Source organism: Thalassophryne amazonica, chromosome 6, assembly GCF_902500255.1.
Source record: "Thalassophryne amazonica chromosome 6, fThaAma1.1, whole genome shotgun sequence".
Classification (NCBI taxonomy): Eukaryota; Metazoa; Chordata; class Actinopteri; order Batrachoidiformes; family Batrachoididae; genus Thalassophryne; species Thalassophryne amazonica.
This window is the reverse complement of record NC_047108.1, coordinates 2724485-2741507: the sequence shown is the minus strand read 5'-3', so window position 1 is coordinate 2741507 and position 17023 is coordinate 2724485. Positions and strand designations below refer to the sequence as shown.

General features: G+C 41.9%; 1 protein-coding gene across 1 annotated transcript in view; it reads left to right on the top strand.

Moving 5' to 3' along the window:
• icmt (isoprenylcysteine carboxyl methyltransferase) overlaps window positions 1-15519 on the top strand; it is a 58982-nt gene extending 43463 nt beyond the window's left edge. Inside the window, exons 4-5 of the mRNA XM_034171655.1 lie at window positions 13372-13589; window positions 13993-15519. Coding sequence (XP_034027546.1) covers window positions 13372-13589; window positions 13993-14172 — 398 coding nt within the window. The 3' untranslated portion in view covers window positions 14173-15519. The remainder of the gene's footprint in view (window positions 1-13371; window positions 13590-13992) is intronic.
• The last annotated feature ends 1504 nt before the right edge of the window (window positions 15520-17023 follow it).

Below are 17023 nucleotides of genomic sequence, written 5' to 3'. Positions count from 1 at the left end.
GGGCCAATATTGGTATGAAAAACTTCAACCTTTCAGCTTTCTATCCAGCCATAAATTTATTTCCTAGACATATGCTTTGACCATTTTCTTTGCTGATAGTATGTTGCATTTTTTTTGGGACACCCAATATCTAGTTTTTAGGGCTACATATTATAGTTTGGGTATTTATTCCAGACAGACAGACAGAATTAGCCCTTTATGTATATAGATGTTAACAGTAGCACCATTTTATTGTAAATGAAAGTGTGCATTCCACACATGCTTTTGCATGGTCGGAGAGTTACCAAATTTCAACAGAAATGGAGAGTTTTCACTTGTAAAATGAGCTACCAGTACCAGGTTAATTTTGGTGGTGAGGAGTTAGCGAACAACGTGTCGTCACGATCATGTTACTGTTGTTTTCTCGTAGTAAGAGTTTGTATTTGTCAGTGATTTTCTACAGCAAGTGGACTTCAAACAAGTTCCAGCAGACAGTCCAAAGCAAGCGAACACCTGGAGATTCGGAACCTGGTCAGAAGAGCAGCAGGAGCGAGTTCAGCAGAGAGAGAGCTTTTATCAGTCGGAGCTGCAGCCCGGAGGACAGACAGTGGCAGAGAACGGGTCACTTGGAAGAAAAACGCTTAATCAGTGAAGTTCCTATCTCGGCTTTCAGTGCTTACCAGTCGAGTGAGTATAAGAGAAATTGTGGAGAGATGGGCATGTCCCAACTTGTCCTCTAACACTCCGAAACGGAGGTGTTCCTTTGTCTCGCTTCATCAGCGAATCGGTCGTGACGCACGAAGCCTCCGCGCGGCTTGCCATGACAAAATCTCTTGTTAAAAGTGAAATCTGCCGGAAAATGGCTGATGTCCAGCTCTTGTGATAACCAGAGAAATTGCACACGGCGGTCCCGGCTCCACACAGCCATCCGTTTAGAAATGATGTGGTGGTTTCTGCCTCTCGATGGCAGCTCGGCGCGCGGTGCGCCATTGTGGGCCGTCCTTAAAGCTGTAGTAACACTCCTTATTCTCTGTGAAGCCCGTAAAATTTTCACCGAAAGCCAGATAAATTTTTCGAATGGTTTCCAGCTGCCTGTCTGTAACAGTTTCTGGAAAAATTCTGATGGAAAAAAAGCCCAAATCATTCCGCCATTTCCTAGCAATGAAACGACGAGAGGGGTGAAGCAGTGCTCACTCAAAGCCTGCCCACAGTCGAATGACGCAACCGACAGGCGTGGAAAAACTCACGCATGCGCACGAAGGTTCAAGCTTGGCTGACGTAAAAACATATGACTCAAATCCATATTACAGTTTTTGAAAAAATAAAAAGGTACGATACTTTTCTAACAGACCTCGTGTATATATATATTTTTTTTCCTTTACACAAGAGGCCGCAACTTCAGCTTGTCGGTGAGCCGCCGTGACACCCGTAACAGCGGCAGCATTTTAAGGAACGAGTCAACATTATTTTTAATTTCAGTTGATGAACCGATGAAGTGGCAGATATTGATGATCCAGTCTGGGTCTGAGAAGTGGCTGCCCCACGAAAAAGCCACGTTAATAAGGAACGAATAAAAACTCCAGTGTGACACGGCGGATGAGTCTCATTTCTTGCCCGCACCGGTTAGCGACTTTAATCATCAGGAAGAGGAGCCAGGATTGATACCTTTAAATGGATTTGATGAAGTTTAACTTGCAGTACGCTACGTTTGTTTTATGACTGAGAGCATTTTACCCATTAAATGTGAGTAGTTTTCAACATGGGTGACAGTGTTTCTTTATGCTCAGCAGAAAAACATTGTCAGTTGCTTTAAGCCCTGATTTTGCATTTAATTGGCTGTACAGCCAGCGACACAGCACCCTTTTGGCGCATTTACGGTATTAGAACTGATCGAAATACTACAGAAGACAGAGAAGTTCTGGTGACAACAGCACGCTGCAGATCACATGACCAAATCGTACCAACTATGCTAATGCTAATCACGAAGCTAACAGCTAGCAAGAGGCTAGTTAAGTTGCTGGTTAAGCTGATAAAGCTGATTTAGTTCATTGTTGAGCTTCGTTTGTGTTCTTTACTTCCTAAGTGCCTTCATAATTGTGTGTTTACAGGAATGTAATGAGTGTTAAACATAGCTTATGCCTCTGTAAAGTAACATATATATTTCATTTGTGTTGCAGTTTTCCAAAGTTATTTGAGAATATTCAGTAAAGCAACCTCAGGGTCATTCCATCTAAAATCACCCACTTTTTGGAAAAAAAATTCCCAGGTCACCTCTCAGCTTTATTCTGTCAATTTTATATGTTAATCACATTCCAAAGTTAGGGAGAAATGCCAAATATTAGCTCTGTATCTTGAAAACCTTTGACGTTACAGCTTTTCTGAATTTTTCACATATCATGAAAACAGTATTTTCTGCCACCTTTGCATGTTAATAATGAGCTCCCTGTACCAACTTGTGGTATAGAGTTGGGAAATTGTGGCAGTTTTGGTGTATCCAGTGTGATCTGCCTTCCACAAAGGTCTTAAAATGGTAGGAAACCCAAAATTGTACATGTCGTTTGTATCTTTGATTAGTTCAAAATCAAAGAAACATACCAGCTATGGCTATAGAACATTTTGCATGATTGATTGTGATGTACCAAGTTATTTTAAAGCTAGGGTTGGTAACTCTGTTCAGAAACACTTTCTGTTATATTGGGTGAAATGGTCCGTCTATCCTAACAGGAGTCACTACATTATGTATTCAGAAAAAGGAACAAAAAAATCGGACGACTGTAGCAGCTGTAGGATCGATAAAACTCCGACCAGTATAACCCTCCGTGGTGCGCTCTCAAAAACCAATCAGATGCCTTCATGTCTAGTTCTTCCTGCTCACGTCACCAGGCTCTACAACCCCCTCTGGCCCTCCCACATCCACGCATGCACACTCATTTTGTTTCACTGAAGAAGTTCACTTTGGTACAATGGCATAATAGGTGTAATTAAGATAAGAAAAGCCTTTATTCATCCCTCAATGGGGAAATTTCAGTGTCACATCGCAGCATAGAACAGTAGGAATAGACAGAAGGGCATGCAATAAAACAAACAAGTATCGCTTAAAAAACAAGAACTATAAAAGCACTGAGTGCCGGGTAAAGCTAAGGCTACCATTGTTCAGTTCAGTGCTGCACTGCCGGGATGATATACACTGTCGGGATGTAAAAGTGATCAGATAAAGTGACTTCAGCGTGAAATGTACGATAAGTTACTCTGATATTTACAATATGGACAGGTTAAAATATGAGGGTAGGCTGAAAAGTTCTAAAGCTCTTCAAGAAGGAGAAATGCCATTTCAATAAAACTTGGCATGCATTAAGTTCAACTCTTCTGATGACTGTTATTTTCTTCCAGGTTGTGAGGTAGTTTGTGGTTCATAGCCAAGTTTGAAAGTTCGTGGTAGAGGGAAACAGCAAAAATGGACAAAATCTGGCATCGCGGTGTGATTAAGTACCTGCATATGAAGGGGTTAAAGCCCAAAGACATTCATGCGGATATGGTTGCTACATTAGGGGATGAAGCTCCCTCCATATCTACAGTGCAGAAGTGGGCAGCTGAATTTAAGAGGGGCAGAGAGAGCCTTGAAGACGACCCAAGGTCTGGGTGGCCTGCAACAGCCACAACCCAGAAAAACATTGACCTTGTTCATGAAACGACAGACGATCAATGATTAATCAGCTAGCAGATGCTGTGGGAATATCCAGTGAGAGAATTGAACACATTCTGCATGAAGAACTTGGAATGTCAAAGGTGTCATCTCAGTGGGTGCCACGTCTTCTGACGCCTGATCAGAAACGCACCAGGCTAGTCATGTCGAAGGCAAACTTGGCGCAATTTGAAGAGGATCCAGCCAATTACATGGAACGTTTTCTTACCCAGGATGAGTGTTGGGTTCACCACTTTGAACCAGAGACAAAAAACAATCAATGCAGTGGAAACACCCAAGGTCACCACCTCCAAAGAAGGCCAAGGTCATGGTTTCAGTTTTCTGGGATGCCAAGGGCATTGTGTTCATGGACTATCTTGAAAAGGGACAAACCATAAATGGACAGTACTATTCTAACCTACTGAGACAGTTACGCGAGGCTATCAAAAAGAAGCGACCAGGAAAGCTGACGAAAGGGGTGCTGTTCCATCAAGACAATCCTCCAGCTCACAAGTCAACAGTGGCCATGGCCACTATCCACGAGTGTGGATTCGAACTTTTAGATCACCCACCATACTCCCCTGACTTGGCACCCTCGGACTTTCATCTGTTCCCAAACCTGAAAAAAAACTTGGCTGGGAAGCACTATCGGAGCAATGATGAGGTGATGGCTGCCGTTCTCAAGATGAAAGCTTCTATGCCAAGGGAATCGAAGCACTCAAGCACCACTGGATGAAGTGTGTGGAGTTACAGGGAGACTATGTAGAAAAATAACCCTGAATTTGTTCAATTCGACAACTGCATCATAGGCAGCCTTAGAACTTTTCAGCCTACCCTCTTATAAATGATAAATGTTGTATGGTTTTCTGAAGGGTGTAAAAAGCCATATTCATTGGTAAAACAACTTGATAATGATTTTATCATATACCTATAAATGATAAATGTTGTGTGGTTTTCTGAAGGGTGTAAAAAGCTATATTCATTGGTGAACATCTTGATAATGATTTTATCATATACAGTGGTCCCTCGTTTATCGCGGGAGTTCCGTTCTAAAAATAACCCGCGATAGGCGAAATCCGCGAAGTAGTCAGCGTTATTTTTTACAATTATAGATGTTTTAAGGCTGTAAAACCCCTGCACACTACACACTTTATACACTTTTCTCAAACAGCATTAACATTTTCTCACTTTTCTCTCCTGTGTAAACACTCAAAGTTCAAACCTTAGTAGAAAAAAAAAATAGAACATTTTCCTATAAATAATTCTGATGGCTTTTAGAACTAACAAATTTAATTTTAAAGATCAACCTACGAAGTTGGACACGTAAGAAATTATTAATAGTGACTCACCAGTATTTCACACTTCCTCTGACCACGCCTCTTCATCGTGGCGCCGCTCCGCTGTCCGGATTGGCCGATTACTCAGGTGGTATTACTCGGTAGCCGTAGCTAGTATTTGATTTTGATCTAATCAAACATGCAAACGATGTAAAATTTTGGGCTTTCTACGATTTAGAGGCCTTTGTGGAAGGCAGATCACACTAAATACACCAAAACTGAAACTTATTGAAACTTTACCACCAAATGTTAGCCTGACATGAGCAGTTTGAAAGCTGTGAGGCATATAGGGAGCTCATTATTAACGTGCGAAGTTGGTACTAAGCACCAATTTCACAATATGTGAAAAATTCACAAAAAATTTCCAAAGGCTGTAACTTCAAATGTTTGCAAGATGCAGACCTAACATTTGGCATTTCACCATAACTTTGTAAACGGAATAACATATCAAACTGACAGAACGGAACTGAGGGGTGACCTGGGAGTCTCTGGGTGACTTGATATGGAATTGACCCCTCAGTCAAATCTACTGGGTGTTTTATTTTGTTCGATAATCTGTCAGCAAGGACAGAATAGTATATTATGTCTGTTTAAACAAACAAAAAAAAAATTCTCCTTCTCAATCCTGCTGAGGAGGGTGGTATGCATGTTTCTCAATCTTGGGTCCGCTACCAGAGGCCTTGGATTTTGTGGGGTTCCAGTATCTTACCTGTTCTTAGGGCTGAACTCTGCAGGAGCCACTCTTCCTATTTGGGAGTTACAGTTCCTAATGCTGCTATTACCACTGGCACAACTTTGGACTTTACCTTCCACATCTGCTTCAGTTGCTCCTTCAGCATGTGGTGTGTGTATGTGTATATGAGAGAGAGCGAGCGAGCTCATTACATATAAACTAAAATGTTTCAAGCGTTTTTATTTGAATTTTGAGATTTACAGACTATAGCTCCCAAAAATAGAAAATGCACATCTCAAAACATTAGACTATTTCATCAAGTCTATCCAAAAAAGGTTTTTCTAAAACAGGATTCATGAACTTCTGAAAAGTATGTTCACAGTACTTGGTTGGGACTCCTTCTGTGTAGACTCCTGTAGGATATGTACATACTAGGCATGTGGAGATTAGTCAGTATGAATTGGTATCTAGATACAAACGTGCGCGATGAGTGCATTGATTCATTCAGTGTGCATCAATTCAGTTGATGCCGATTAAACATAGCAGACAAATTATTTGGAATATTTATTTTAGCAAGTTTTCAGGGACAGTTTGCGGTCTACAGCACAGAGAATCCACATGACAATTGTAAATGAACATTATACAACCAAAATGTTGTGCTTTTCTTCACGTTAATAAGAGGCTGCATGCATGAGACCCTGAAAACTTGCAACAACTCTGGCGTGCAAAGGATTATGGAATATCTCAAGAGGGTGAACATTGCCATCTACTGGCCAGTAGATGGCAGTAGAGACCCTGAAAACTTGCTGAAATAAAGATTCCAAATAATCTGTGATATGTTTAATCTGCGTGGAATTTAATGAACGCAAACTGAATTTCAGACATCTTATATATATTACTCTGGAACAAAGAGGACAAACAGTGTTGTAAAGGACAATAAGCAGGATGCTGAAGAGCAAACAGGAAGTGATTGCAGCTCACAGTGATTATTCCCATTGAAAATAATGGAGAAACAACCTGAGCTCCTGGCATGTTTACATAAAACAAACACAATAATGGCATCTGTCAACCCAGAGAATATATTCATGAGAGTTTTAGGCATGTTTTAGGAATGTCTCAAACCAAAACCTAGTTCTAGGCATCTTATATTTGCTACTCTGGAACCACCCCTAAATCCAAACAGTTCAACTGGACCGGCGTATACGACAGCATGTACCAGTTCCTGCCAATATCCAGCAACTTCGCACAGCCATTGAAGAGGAGTCGACCAACATTCCACAGGCCACAATTGACAACCTGATCAACTCTATGCGAAGGAGATGTGTTGCACTGCATGAGGCAAATGGTGGTCACACCAGATACTGACTGGTATCCCCCCCCAATAAAACAAAACTGCACCTTTCAGAGTGGCCTTTTATTGTGGGCAGTCTAAGGCACACCTGTGCACTAATCATGGTGTCTAATCAGCATCTTGATATGGCACACCTGTGAGGTGGGATGGATTATCTCAGCAAAGGAGAAGTGCTCACTATCACAGATTTAGACTGGTTTGTGAACAATATTTGAGGGAAATGGTGATATTGTGTATGTGGAAAAAGTTTTAGATCTTTGAGTTCTTCTCATACGAAATGGGAGCAAAACCAAAAGTGTTGCGTTTATATTTTTGTTGAGTTTGTGTGTGTGTGTATATATATATATATATATATATATATACACACAACCACACACACACAACCCCTGGCAATAATGATGGAATCACCGGCCTCAGAGGATGTTCATTCAGTTGTTTAATTTTGTAGAAAAAAAGCAGATCACAGAAATGACACAAAACTAAAGTCATTTCAAATGGCAACTTTCTGGCTTTAAGAAACACTATAAGAAATCAGGAAAAAAAAATTGTGGCAGTCAGTAACGGTTACTGTTTTAGACCAAGCAGAGGGGAAAAAAAATATGGAATCACTCAATTCTGAGGAAAAAATTATGGAATCATGAAAAACAAACGAACGCTCCAACACATCACCACCTCTGGCTTTTATAACAGCTTACAGTCTCTGAGGCATGGACTTGAGTGACAAACAGTACTCTTCATCAATCTGGCTCCAACTTTCTCTGATTGCTGTTGCCAGATCAGCTTTGCAGGTTGGAGCCTTGTCATGGACCACTTTCTTCAATTTCTACCAAAGATTTTCAATTGGATTAAGAGCCAGACTATTTGCAGGCCATGACATTGACCCTATGTGTCTTTTTGCAAGGAATGTTTTCACAGTTTTTGCTCTATGGCAAGATGCATTATCATCTTGAAAAATGATTTCATCATCCCCAAACATCCTTTCAATTGATGGGATAAGAAAAGTGTCCAAAATATCAACGTAAACTTGTGCATTTATTGATGATGTAATGACAGCTATCTCCCCAGTGCCTTTACCTGACAGGCAGCCCCATATCATCAATGACTGTGGAAATTTACATGTTCTCTTCAGGCAGTCATCTTTATAAATCTCATTGGAACGGCACCAAACAAAAGTTCCAACATCATCACCTTGTCCAATGCAGATTCGAGATTCATCACTGAATATGACTTTCATCCAGTCATCCACAGTCCACGATTGCTCTTCCTTAGCCCATTGTAACCTTGTTTTCTTCTGTTTAGGTGTTAATGATGGCTTTCATCTAGCTTTTCTGTATGCAAATCCCATTTCCTTTAGGCGGTTTCTTACAGTTCGGTCACAGACGTTGACTCCAGTTTCCTCCCATTCGTTCATTTGTTTTGTTGTGCATTTTTGATTTTTGAGACTTATTGCTTTAAGTTGTCTGTCTTGACGCTTTGATGTCTTCCTTGGTCTACCAGTATGTTTGCCTTTAACAACCTTCCCATGTTTGTATTTGCTCCAGAGTTTAGACACAGCTGACTGTGAACAACCAACATCTTTTGCAACATTGCGTGATGATTTACCCTCTTTTAAGAGTTTGATAATCCTCTCCTTTGTTTCAATTGACATCTCTCATGTTGGAGCCATGATTCATGTCAGTCCACTTGGTGCAACAGCTCTCCAAGGTGTGATCACACCTTTTTAGATGCAGACTAATGAGCAGATCTGATTTGATGCAGGTGTTAGTTTTGGGGATGAAAATTTACAGGGTGATTCCGTAATTTTTTTCCTCGGAACTGAGTGAGTCCATATTTTTTTTTTTTTTTTTTTTTTTTTTTTTTTTTTTCCCTCTGTTTGGTCTAAAAAAGTAACCGTTACTGACTGCCACAATTTTTTTTTCTTGATTTCTTATAGTGTTTCTTAAAGCCAGAAAGTTGCCATTTGAAATGACTTTAGTTTTGTCATGTCTGTGAATTGCTTTTTTTTCTACAAAATTAAACAACTGAATGAACATCCTCCGAGGCCGGTGATTCCATCATTATTGCCAGGGGTTGTATATAAAGCCTTCTGATCCCCTCTGCAAATCATTTAGGGAAATTGTGGATACATTAGGATTTCAGCAATGCATTCGGGACTCGATGCACATTAGTGGAAATAACCTGGATCTGGTTCTCGCACGTGGTATTGCTATCACAAATATTGACATCATGCCTCTTGTGTCAGTGGTCTCTGATCACTCACTTAAGTTTCCAGTTTTGCTGCCGTGTTTAGTGGAACAACAACCTTTATATATCACTACTGTGATGCATCAACTCTTCAACTAAGACTGAATTCGAAGCTAGACTGCCTGATGTCTTAGCTTCACATTTGGCAAATACCCAATCGGTAGACAGTCTTGTGGATAGTTTAAACTCAGTTCTCAAAACTACACTCGATATGATTGCGCCACCTGTGTTAAAACTGTGCTCCCCCAAATCACAGTCACCTTGGTTAAATGATTACCTGCGTGACCTCAAGCATAAGGCAAGAGGTCTAGAACGGAAATGGCACCGTTCAAAATTAGAAGCATTCCACCTTGCGTGGCCTGATGCTATCTTAGACTATAAGCATGCATTACTGGCTACAAAGCGGAGCTCTTACTCTGATTTGATCAACAAAAACAAGCATAACTCCAAGTTCTTGTTTGACACGGTGGCAACACTTATTCATGGACAACCACCTGTAGTTCGGTGTCCTTTTACAGCACAAGATATCCTGAATTACTTTGAGAAGAAAATAGAAGACATTAAGTTAAACATATCCCAGCATGCCTTAACCCAGCCACTATCAATCAATCAATCAATTTTTTTTTTATATAGCGCCAAATCACAACAAACAGTTGCCCCAAGGCGCTTTATATTGTAAGGCAAGGCCATACAATAATGATGTAAAACCCCAACGGTCAAAACGACCCCCTGTGAGCAAGCACTTGGCTACAGTGGGAAGGAAAAACTCCCTTTTAACAGGAAGAAACCTCCAGCAGAACCAGGCTCAGGGAGGGGCAGTCTTCTGCTGGGACTGGTTGGGGCTGCTATTGAGGTGGGCACCATTACTGAGGTATTACCTAGATTTACAGAATTTGATAGTATCTCACTAGGCATGCTGACAAAACTCGTGACATCAACAAAAAGCACAACCTGCTTATTTAATCGTATACCAACAAAACTGTTTAAGGACCTGTGGCCCACTCTTAGGCTGACTGTGCTGGAAACTATTAATCTTTCTTTAACTTCTGGATCTGTTCCTAAATGTTTCAAATCTGCAGTGATTAAACCATTACTTAAGAAACCTAATCTTGACCCGAGTGTATTGAAAAACTATCGGCCGATATCAAATCTATCATTTTGCTCTAAAACTCTGGAAAAAGTGGTGTCACGGCAGCTCATTAACTATCTTACTGAGAATAATCTCTTTGAGCCACTGCAGTCTGCTTTTAGAAAATATCATTCCACAGAGACGGCTCTCACTAAAGTGGTGAATGAGCGTCTGCTTACAATGGATTTGGACACCACTACGGTTCTGCTGCTGTTAGATCTGTGCTGCATTTAATACCATGGATCATAATATTCTACTTGATAGACTGGATAATCATTTTGGGATTACTGGGAGTGCCCTTGCATGGCTGACGTCATACTTGACCAGTCGTTCTCACTGTGTTTTGTACAGTAACACTACCTCTAACCTTAGTGACATGAAATTTGGGGTTCCACAGGGGTCTGTCTTAGGCCCCTTGCTGTTCTCCCTTTATATAGCGCCCCTTGGGCACATATTGCGGCATTTTGGGATTACCTTTCACTGCTATGCTGATAATACTCAGTTATACATGCCGATAACTGCTGGTAATCTCGTTCACATAAAATCCTTAGAAAATTGCCTTGCAGCAGTGAGAAGTTGGATGTCTAGAAACTTCCTACTTTTAAACTCTGAGACTGAAATGATGGTTCTTGGTCCAGTGAGACATTGGCATCAATTTGGACAGTTAACGCTCAGCCTCGGCTCGTGTGTCATACATCACACTGACAAAGTGAGGAACGTTGGGGTAATTTTTGATCCTTCATTGTCCTTTGGCCTCCACATTAGAAATATTACGTGGACTGCTTTCTTCCACCTGCGAAATATAGCGAAGATTCGTCCCATCCTGTGTATGGCTGATGCGAAACCCTGATCCATGCATTTATCTCTTCCAGATTGGACTACTGCAATGTTCTGTTTTCTGGTTTACCGCAGGTGCTGCAGCCAGACTTTTGACATGAAGCAGAAAGTTCGACACATTACACCCATTTTGGCATCTCTTCACTGGCTTCCTGTCCCAGTGAGATCAGATTTTAAGGTTCTGCTACTAGTCTATAAAATTGTTCACGGACTGGCACCTCCCTACCTTTCTGACCTAATTAAACCTTACATACTGGCCCCGGCTTTACGTTCTCCGGGTGCAGGACTACTTTGTGTCCTTAGGGTGAATAAGAAATCTGCGGGTCATAGAGCTTTCTCTTATCGTGTCCCTGTTCTGTGGAATGATCTCCCTGCGTCAATAAAACAGTCAGAGTCTGTGGAGACTTTCAAGTCCAGACTTGAGACGCACTTATTCTCCCTTTTATATGGCTAGCATACTGATATAGTTTTGTTTTACGCTTTTTAAGCCCAGGTTACACATAGACAGTTTTGTCGGCAGGTAGTACGTAGACCGAAGTTCGCGGTAGTTCCGGCTGTTTTCGCGGTGGAAAGGGATGGAGCATTTCGCCAGCGTTTTGAGCGCCGTACTAGCCGCAAACACGCAGATAAAACGCCGCTAAATCCGCCGAATAAAGCGGCGTTTTGACGCCATAGCATCCGGCACACGTCAGGCAACGGGGGTTAATACTCAGTTCTATCCTTTACAATCGGAGGTTAAGACGCGCGTGAGAACGGTGCTGTTCTGCCACCGATAATGCCCTGTGTACCTCTGGATTTATCCAGGCAAATCCTGCGTTACTCCAGGAACCTTTGCTTATAGGCACCGCCCCCAGAGTATAATAGGCTGAAGCAGCTGTCAGTGCTGGGGGAGAGAGTGACAGGGAGCTCATCTCTCAGCCTTTTCTCTCCTTTTTCCCCTCCTCAACGTGTTGCTCGTCTGCACCACAGGGCTACCCTCTGCTTCTGAACCAGACCTCTTGGTAAGTCCTTGCCGCTCCCAATTTTATTTTAGGAGGTATACTGGAGCTTCTCTGCAAAAATATCTGGAGCTGGCCGCGAGTGAGAGACCTGCATGCAGCGCGCTAGTGTTTTTATACTGACCACCGCCTATCGGCCGTTTGGAACGCCGTTAACCGGGAGGTGGCGTTTAGAACAGCGTACTGTCCTCTAGCGCCGCTGTTTTGTCTGCCTCTGTCACCGGTTAAAACGCCTTTGAGGACGCCGATGTGGGCTCTGTTGCCGTTTTACACGCCGTTGGTTAGGGATACAACGCCGGCCGCCAATTACGGCGGTGTAAACTGCAGCACTACAGGAAGGGGCGGGATGACACGGCGATTAAAAAGTATCAAACGCCGTTGTTCGCGTTGTCTCCGTCGTCAGGCCACTTCTCCGGGAGCGCTCCCGGAATTATTCGACATGTTGAATAATTTTTTCGACGATTCCCGGTGAAGCCAGAACCAAACCACGCCCCCGTGCGCCGGCGTTAACTACGGCGTTTGAGCCCTAAAACGGCTCGGAGGGGGCAAAATCTCTGCCGGGACGCTTCCGGGAGAGTTTACCGTCTATGTGTAAACGGGGCTTTACTCTTTTAAGTCATTTTATTAGTAATTGGAGCAGGCCGCGGCCTCAACTTTACCTAAATTCTGGGTCTTTTAGTGAAGTTCAGGGCTAGTGGCCGGCGATCACCTTAGTATTTCTTCTGTTTTTCTTGTTGATTAATGCTGACAAATTATACTGTATTTCCTGTCTTTCTGATGCCTGATTCTCTGTTTAAGGTGCAGCTCCATCCAGAGATGGGAGTTGTATTTGTGCTGGCGACCCTCCTGTCCTGTGCACCAACAGCATTTCCTGTATAGTCGTTTTGTGAATTGTTCTGTAATTTGTGTCTGTAGCATGGCCCAAGCGGAGGGTCACCCCTTTGAGTCTGGTCTGCTTGAGGTTTCTTCCTGAGAGGGAGTTTTTCCTTCCCACTGTTGCTCTGGGGATTAGTAAGGTTAGACCTTACTTGTGTGAAGCACCTTCAGGCAACTCTATTGTGATTTGGCGCTAAATAAATGAAAATAAATTAAAATTGAAATTGGAACAGTGGTTTAAAAAAAATCTTTAATCTTTCTGCAGAGCTGAAACAGCTCAACTGGATCAGTTTTGTGGGTCTGCTGATGGTGCTGTGCGGTGAGGGTCTACGAAAGGCTGCCATGTTGACCGCTGGCTCCAACTTCAATCACATTGTCCAGAATGAGAAGGCGCGGAGCCATGTGCTGGTCACGAGTGGAGTCTACGCTTACTTCAGACACCCCTCATACGTGGGCTGGTTCTACTGGAGCATAGGAACACAGGTCAGTAACAGGCTTTTACTTGGTGTTGGAGGAAGCGACTTCAGATCTTTTGAAATGTTTCAGGTTAGTTTAGGAAGTCTTGCTGTTTGAAGATTTCATGTGATTTTATTCATATAATAATGTAAAAACAATACTACATTAAAATACAGGGTAACACAAAAAAGCGACAAATGCACTTGTTTCCACTGTGGCCCAACATAAATCTCAGATCAAAAGATATGTATGAATCCCAGTGGCAGAAAGTTTTGCCCATGATACAGAGGCAAAAACATCACCTCTTCAGTAGAACCACTAAATGAGTCACACGTATTATTATGAACTGAATAAATTGTAAAGTCACTTGTTCCAGCCGGTCACTAGAAAGGCAGATTTTATAGTAAGTGGTGACTTTGTTGTCTTGCAGGTGATGCTCTTTAACCCGGTGTGTATAGTAGGCTACACAATAGCCAGCTGGCGCTTCTTCCGGGAGCGGATTGAGGAGGAGGAGCTATCTCTCATCCATTTCTTTGCGGATGACTACGTGGAATACAAAAAGAAGGTTCCTGCTGGGCTGCCCTTTATTTCAGGTATCCGTGTCAACTAAGCTCACCAGCCAAATACAGCTTGTGACAGACTTAGAGCCCAGAGGTAGTCAGACTGCGTTAGCCCTGTGAAGGGAAACCCTGCAGCGGCCTGAATACTGCGGCTCATTGCCAGAGACCACGTGAACTGGGACAGCGACAGGCAGCTGTGCTGCTCTTCTGGATTTGTCCAGTTACAAAGACAAGACAACCTCTCCTGTCTCACCTTATTCCAGTAAAAGTGATTGCAAATGTCCTGGTTTGATTTGTCTGCATGCTTCAGGTGTTTCCACTTATCACTTATCAAAATTGGCATAAATTATTATTAATCACTATTTTTGCTCCACTTAGCTGGCAGTACATCAATTCAGTCACAGTGGATATAAAACACCCACTGTGATTGAAAATGAAAACCAGTCAGTCACTTTTCCTGTCTCTTCTAGTGAATGAGACCAAGGGGTGATGGGGTCCCAGCTGTGCTTGACAGCATTGTAAATGGTGCCACTAGAACAGCCTCTGTTGGATAAACTGTAATCACACAATTTCAGACTGCTTTTTCTTCATTATTTATTTATATAAAATAAAAGTTTTCATTTCTGCAAGAGTAACTCAGATACTGATATGTTCATGAAAGGCTCATATCGGCCAGTATATCAGCCGCACTGTAGCAATCATCAAAAGGAAATATTAATGGCAATGTTTCCGATGTTTCATTGTCATTGCTGAAATGGTGATCAGTGGTAACGCTGAAACACTGACTTGGCAGTGAGATGGGGTTTATTGTAGTGCTGTGAGTCTTTTGTCTGGATGTTTGCCCCAAAGTCTTTTGCAGACAGAATTGCTGATGGGTTCTTTGGACTAAAACAGAACCACTCTCATCAAAGGGTGTTGAAACGCAGAGCGAGGTTCACCTGTTGTTCAGAAAAACTGCCCTTGTTATTTCAACCTAACTAAAGTTATTTCAACTTAAGTAGAGGTGTGTTGTGGCATTAACTCAGTTGAAACTTGAAATAACTTAAACTCTGTACAAATTGTTACATCAGTTGTTCTCACTGAGACAACAGTTCCTTTTTTAGAGTGTGCAGCTCACAAACACGAGGTAATCCACTGGTTCACAGACTCTGGTCTTTGTGTATCCGTGTTTGGAATGGTTTGCCGTTTTCCTGCTTTTCTCACTGCTGTCCCCGGTGTCCACTCCTGAAATACACCTGGTGATTAGTATGTAAGTGCAGCACGGAAAACTGGAAACCATTGGAGGAAGCATCCAAAATATGAAGAACCACTGATTGAATCTGCAGACGTCTCCTCCAAAACTTGCACATGTTGGGAATATCCAGTGCAAATTAATGCATATTTTTCAATATAAAATTCAAGAGATTTGTTTTCAATTTGAGATCAAGTGTCAAATTCTTTTTTTTTTTTTTTTTTTTTTTTTTTTTAAAAAGAATTTGACACTTGATCTCAAATTGAAAACAAATCTCTTGAATGTGATCCAAATCAAATGAAACAAGTGTCTTTTCATTTCTTAAAGACAAAATGTGACCTGATTTGTCTGATGCAAATCGTCTGCCTTTAGTTGTTAAAGAAATGGTGTATGTATGCATACACTCTGTTATTGTTTGATTTCTGCTGTGTTTTACTGTTACCTCTTGAAATTCTTTTATTTTTTTACTTTGATGTGACACGGTACTGCAGCGCAGTGAAAACTCTCCTGTCAGGAGCTTGTTGAACATTTTCTATGTCTCCGTGTCTGCTCATCCTTTACCAAAGGAACGTAGACTGCGAGGCCCCGGACTTCCTTGCAGTGACACACCATTCATGGACATTTTTAGTTTTAAGAAAAAGCTTTATTCAAACAATGTGAAAATAAAATATTAAAATTCATAAACAGTTCTCACTGTCATGCAAAGATGCACCAACCAGTCACATCAGAGAAACTAAAAGAAAATTAAAAACAAACAAAAAAACACATTCAGTTTTTTTTTTTTTTGTTTTAACTTTTAATAAAGTTGTGAATATTCATTCCCAAACTGAAATGATTAGCGCTGAAGAACGCTGTCATACTCGAACATCTCAGACACTAAGAATGAGCATTCAGTTGGACATTTCAGGGCCAGACGTGTTTCGTCTGTCAGCACAAATTTGTCATTTATATTCACACTCAATAAATATGAGTGGGGGGGGGTCCACTCATGAAGTGATTGTGTTGTCTGTAATGGTGTGCATGAAACAACGGTGGGATGAAACAGGGCCAAAATGCACATTTCAATCATCAGATAAATAGTTTGACCACAGGTGACGGACGTCTTAATAACGGCTCAGTGTCACTGGATGCTCTCAGCACCGACACCTGCATCCACATGAGAGCTCCCTAACATCTGTTCTTGATCTCCGGATGTTCTCCATCGAGGTTGAGGGATAGTTGTTAAGAAATGACAGAGGAGGACCAGCCTGCTTCTCTTTGGTGTCGCCACGGATATGAAGTCAGATTTTTATGATCTGCATATTGATATGGCACAAAGTTTCACATTGAGAGTAATTCGTCCATTAGTTCAGGTTGCATGGAACGGGACCGAGTCTGACCTTTTAAGCTGGACCGGGGGACTCGTGTACAAAGCATGCGTACACAAAAAAACATGACGTGCGTTCATCTCCACGCTAACGTTCAGATGTATCAAGAGTGAAATTACCGTTGAAACGTGCGGTGCATCACACACAAATCCTGGCTGGTTGTACACACGTTTCTACAGCTATTGTTCCTCTGCCGACGCGTAGCAGTGCTGCTGAAAAACGTTAATAGTGAGAAAACATGAAGTCATCAGAGTGATGTGCACATCAGAGACACACTTATGAACAATTAACACACCCACGTGT